The 3,856-nt window shown below is 38.1% G+C and overlaps 2 protein-coding genes across 2 annotated transcripts in view; one reads left to right on the forward strand and one right to left on the reverse strand.

Annotated features, from left to right (window-relative positions):
* Positions 1-914, reverse strand: part of LOC107702294 (translation machinery-associated protein 16) — a 3,649-nt gene extending 2,735 nt beyond the window's left edge. The window contains exons 1-3 of the mRNA XM_016504549.1: positions 786-914; positions 597-706; positions 438-475 (exon numbers count right to left, since the gene is read on the reverse strand). Of these exons, the coding sequence (XP_016360035.1) occupies positions 438-475; positions 597-706; positions 786-788 (151 nt within the window). The 5' untranslated portion in view covers positions 789-914. The remainder of the gene's footprint in view (positions 1-437; positions 476-596; positions 707-785) is intronic.
* A 1,600-nt stretch (positions 915-2,514) lies between these two features.
* LOC107702372 (folliculin-interacting protein 2-like) overlaps positions 2,515-3,856 on the forward strand; it is a 27,014-nt gene continuing 25,672 nt past the window's right edge. Inside the window, exon 1 of the mRNA XM_016504672.1 lies at positions 2,515-2,773. Coding sequence (XP_016360158.1) covers positions 2,688-2,773 — 86 coding nt within the window. The 5' untranslated portion in view covers positions 2,515-2,687. The remainder of the gene's footprint in view (positions 2,774-3,856) is intronic.

A 3,856-nucleotide genomic window follows, 5' to 3' on the forward strand; every position in this document is an offset into this window, starting at 1 on the left:
TTATTATTGAATTGTTGTAAATAAATATCACATTTGGAACTGGTCAGTGTTCAAAAAATGCTGGGAAATCATTTCATGTAGCCCTACAAGAGTGATTACTGATAAACTGTCTGAAAAAAAGACAGTTTTTAGAGAAGAAATCACCCACTGACTTTCAAACCTGCTAACGACTTTCTACTTCGAGGACCTTCATAGAAATGTAGTGGAGTGAAAAGTACAATATTTGTCTTTCAAATGTAGTGAAGTTAAAGTCATAAGTTCCCAGAAAAAAAATAATACTCAAGTAAAGTACAGATACTCAAAAAGTGTACTTAAGTACAATACTCAAGTAAATGTACTTAGTTACTGTCCGCCTCTGAATACACTGGTATACTTTGACAAACTGGTCAACAAACAAGCTTTCAGAAGACAGTTCAAAATAAAAATCAACTACTCACCAATCAAATTTAGACGCTGTGCCTTTTCACCCTTTAACCTAGAAGTGAGTTTAACATATTCCATTTACAGACGTAAAAGCATAAACAGTAACCGTGGCGATACGAAAAACGTTTTATTTTCTTGCATACATGCAAAAGTGAAGCAGAAACGACTCGTACTTTTCTTTCCTCTGTTGTTTGATGGCAGCGCTTGCTAAATATGCAGCTTTTCTGCTGTATGGGTGAATAGCCTTCTTCTCCACCTGTCCCTTCCCTTTCGCTGCCTTCGGCTGAAGTGAGAATCCTAATTATCAAACACGCCATTCAAGGTAATCTTTAATTGAATAAAGTTTTTAACCAAAAACTTACCATATTTGTTGATATAAGAGAAAGTCTGTCTTTCACACGTGTGCCGTACGGGGGGCAGACTTGAGGCACGGACCGCTGAAGCGGTTCGACGGTATTTTTGTTCCGTGTATTATTGACATTAGTCAGGAGTTCCGCTGGAATATCATCTCATATATCAATAATCTTTATTCACACTATGAAACGATCAGAAAATAATGTTGTTGTAATGTATTTCTTACAAACTTTCAAAATTACTTTATGACAATGGAAACAAGAAAAATAGATTTTGTTTTTGATACAAATGACTATTTAATATTCTTTTTATACTGCATTTTGTGCATTAAATATAATTCAATATACCTGTTGTCAATAAAAACGATTTAGCTTTTAATCTGGATTTTTTTTTTCGTCTCTTTTTATTTTTTGGAATTTCTCTTTTTATTTTAATTTAATTTCATCATTTTTTCATTCATGTATTTTCTAGTTAGAAATATAATTCTACGTTATGGTTACATGGTTATAATTCCATTTTGTCAGAAAGAGAGAGAGAGAGAACAATATGCATTGAATTGAACGAAAATTGAATATATTTAAACCATATTCTCTATTGATATCATCCGCTTAATTTAAACTGAATCAAATATTTTTAAATGTAAAAAACAAGAACAAATAGAACTAATAGAACTTTATAATTTTCCAACTGTACGGTTGACTTTTATCTGCTTTAGCTGTTTCATATTTTTTTTATACCGAATTTTGTACTTTCAATATAATTCAATATACATCGATAAAAACAATTGAGCTTTTTATCCCCAATTTTTCCTATTTCACTTTTTATTTTTTGGTTTTGTTGTTGTGCCAAATCGGTTGTGCGGATCACTCTGCTGTGGCGACCCCTGATAAAAGGGAGCAAGCCGAAAGAAGAGAGAGCGATTTTTATTTATGTTTTTAAATGTTCAGTTCATTTCATCATTTCATCATATATATATATATATATATATATATTATAATTCGCAATTTCTTTCAGAAAGAGAACAATATTATGAATATAATATTTACAGAATATATTTAAACCATATTCTGTATTCACATAACCCGCTTAATTTATTAAACTGCATGTTATGCATTTTTAATGGAAACAGCTAATCTACTGTCTCGAGATGGTCACTGCAGAACACAAGGTCCAGGGGGCGTGGTTGGATCCAGATCCAACTCCTCCCACCTTACATCTACCTAAACCTACCCGGCTCCACCCCCTGATCCATAAACCTACCCATCTCCACCCCTAAACCTACCAATCTCCATCCCTAAACCTACCAATCTCCACCCCTAAACCTACCAATCTCCACCCCCTGGTCCATAAACCTCCCCATCTCCACCCCCTGGTCCATAAACCTCCCCATCTCCACCCCCTGGTCCATAAACCTCCCCATCTCCACCCCCTGGTCCATAAACCTCCCCATCTCCACCCCCTGGTCCATAAACCTCCCCATCTCCACCCCCTGGTCCATAAACCTACCCATCTCCACCCCCTGGACCATAAACCTACCCATCTCCACCCCTAAACCTACCAATCTCCACCCCCTGGTCCATAAACCTACCCATCTCCACCCCCTAGATGTGGATCCAACCACGCCCCCTGGAACTTCTGCAGTGAGGGGCTACTGAATCTATTGTGCAAATGACCAAAAAGAAGGAAGGAAAGGAAAACCCTCTGTGCTCTTAGCACGTTCCGCACGTGCCGCCTGTGAGTCCGTGTCCCCTCAGCAGAGAGCGCCCGCGGGTCTCCGACAGTCTGTCGCAGCTCAGCTGGTGCATATGTCACATGACTCCAGCATGGATCTTCAGCAGAGACCTGAACGCTCGCCCTGATGGGGAAACGAGAATCCCGGAGTGCGTGTTTGTGATAAACGGAGCGCGAGCATGCCGACGCTGCTGCAGAAGCTCTTCGGCAAGAGAGCCGTCGGTAACGGCAGTGCCCGGGACTGCTCAACGGCGGCGGAGCAGTGGTAAGAGCGCTAGCACAAGCACATACTACACCTATGAATATGCAGTCACGCGCTCTTCTTCACACCTGCACGCGCCGGTCTGTGCATGTAAATAAGCTCGTGCCAGTCTGTGCGCTTTATATGACACTCACTTTTGTATTCTCCGCGGCAGACAGCTGTTGTTTTTTCTGCAAGAAAGACTAGGTGGTGCAAATACGTGCGAGTTTATGATCACCATTTTATTGTGTCATCGCTTGCAGGCCATCGAGTTACTTCATCTGTATGTGGAGTTCTGCGCAGCGCGCGTGCAGTCAGCTGAGCGCCAGTCCATGCGTTCTGTAACTCTTTCAGTGCATTTATGCTTGCACAATACTTGCAAGTTGTGACAGGTTTTTATTTTGAGAGCACAACAATTGTGCATTTATGGCTTCTGCATTTATGGCTTCTTTCCTCCTAGTCAGAGTGTGTGGAGAGGGGCTTTCTGGGAGAGTCACGTAGAAATGTCTAAATCTAATGTTATATTTCTCGGTGTTTGCTCTCAACTGAAATTAGAAGAAAACATCTATATCAAAAAGCCATAGAAATATAATTTAGCACAAAAAAAGTGGTTTAGTGGCAATTTGTCCCATGTTAGAAGAAATCATGTAAACATGATTTAGGAATGAAAACGTAAGTGTGTGTGTGTGTATACATACATACATATATATAATTTATTTGATAAAAAATGCAGTAAAAACTGCAAAATTGTGAAATATTATTACAATTTAAAATACGTGTTTTTATGTTAATATATTGTAAATATAACTTATTCCTGTGATGCAAAGCTGAATTGTCAGCATCATTACACCAGTCTTCAGTGTCACATGTACAGTTGTGTTGCTTGTTTGTTTGTTTTTTGACACCTGTGATACTTTTTAGGATTCTTTGATGAATAAAAAGTAAAAAAAAAAAAAACAGCATTTACTTAAAATCTTTTGTAAGAATATACACTACCGTTCAAAAGTTTGGGGTCAGTAAATGTTTTTTCTTTTTTTTTTAAAGAAATTAATACTTTTATTCAGCAAGGATGTGTAAAATTGATAAAAAAGTTAAGTAAAAAGTAAA

The sequence above is a fragment of the Sinocyclocheilus anshuiensis genome, unplaced genomic scaffold, assembly GCF_001515605.1.
Source record: "Sinocyclocheilus anshuiensis isolate Anshui unplaced genomic scaffold, SAMN03320099.WGS_v1.1 scaffold86, whole genome shotgun sequence".
NCBI lineage: Eukaryota > Metazoa > Chordata > Actinopteri > Cypriniformes > Cyprinidae > Sinocyclocheilus > Sinocyclocheilus anshuiensis.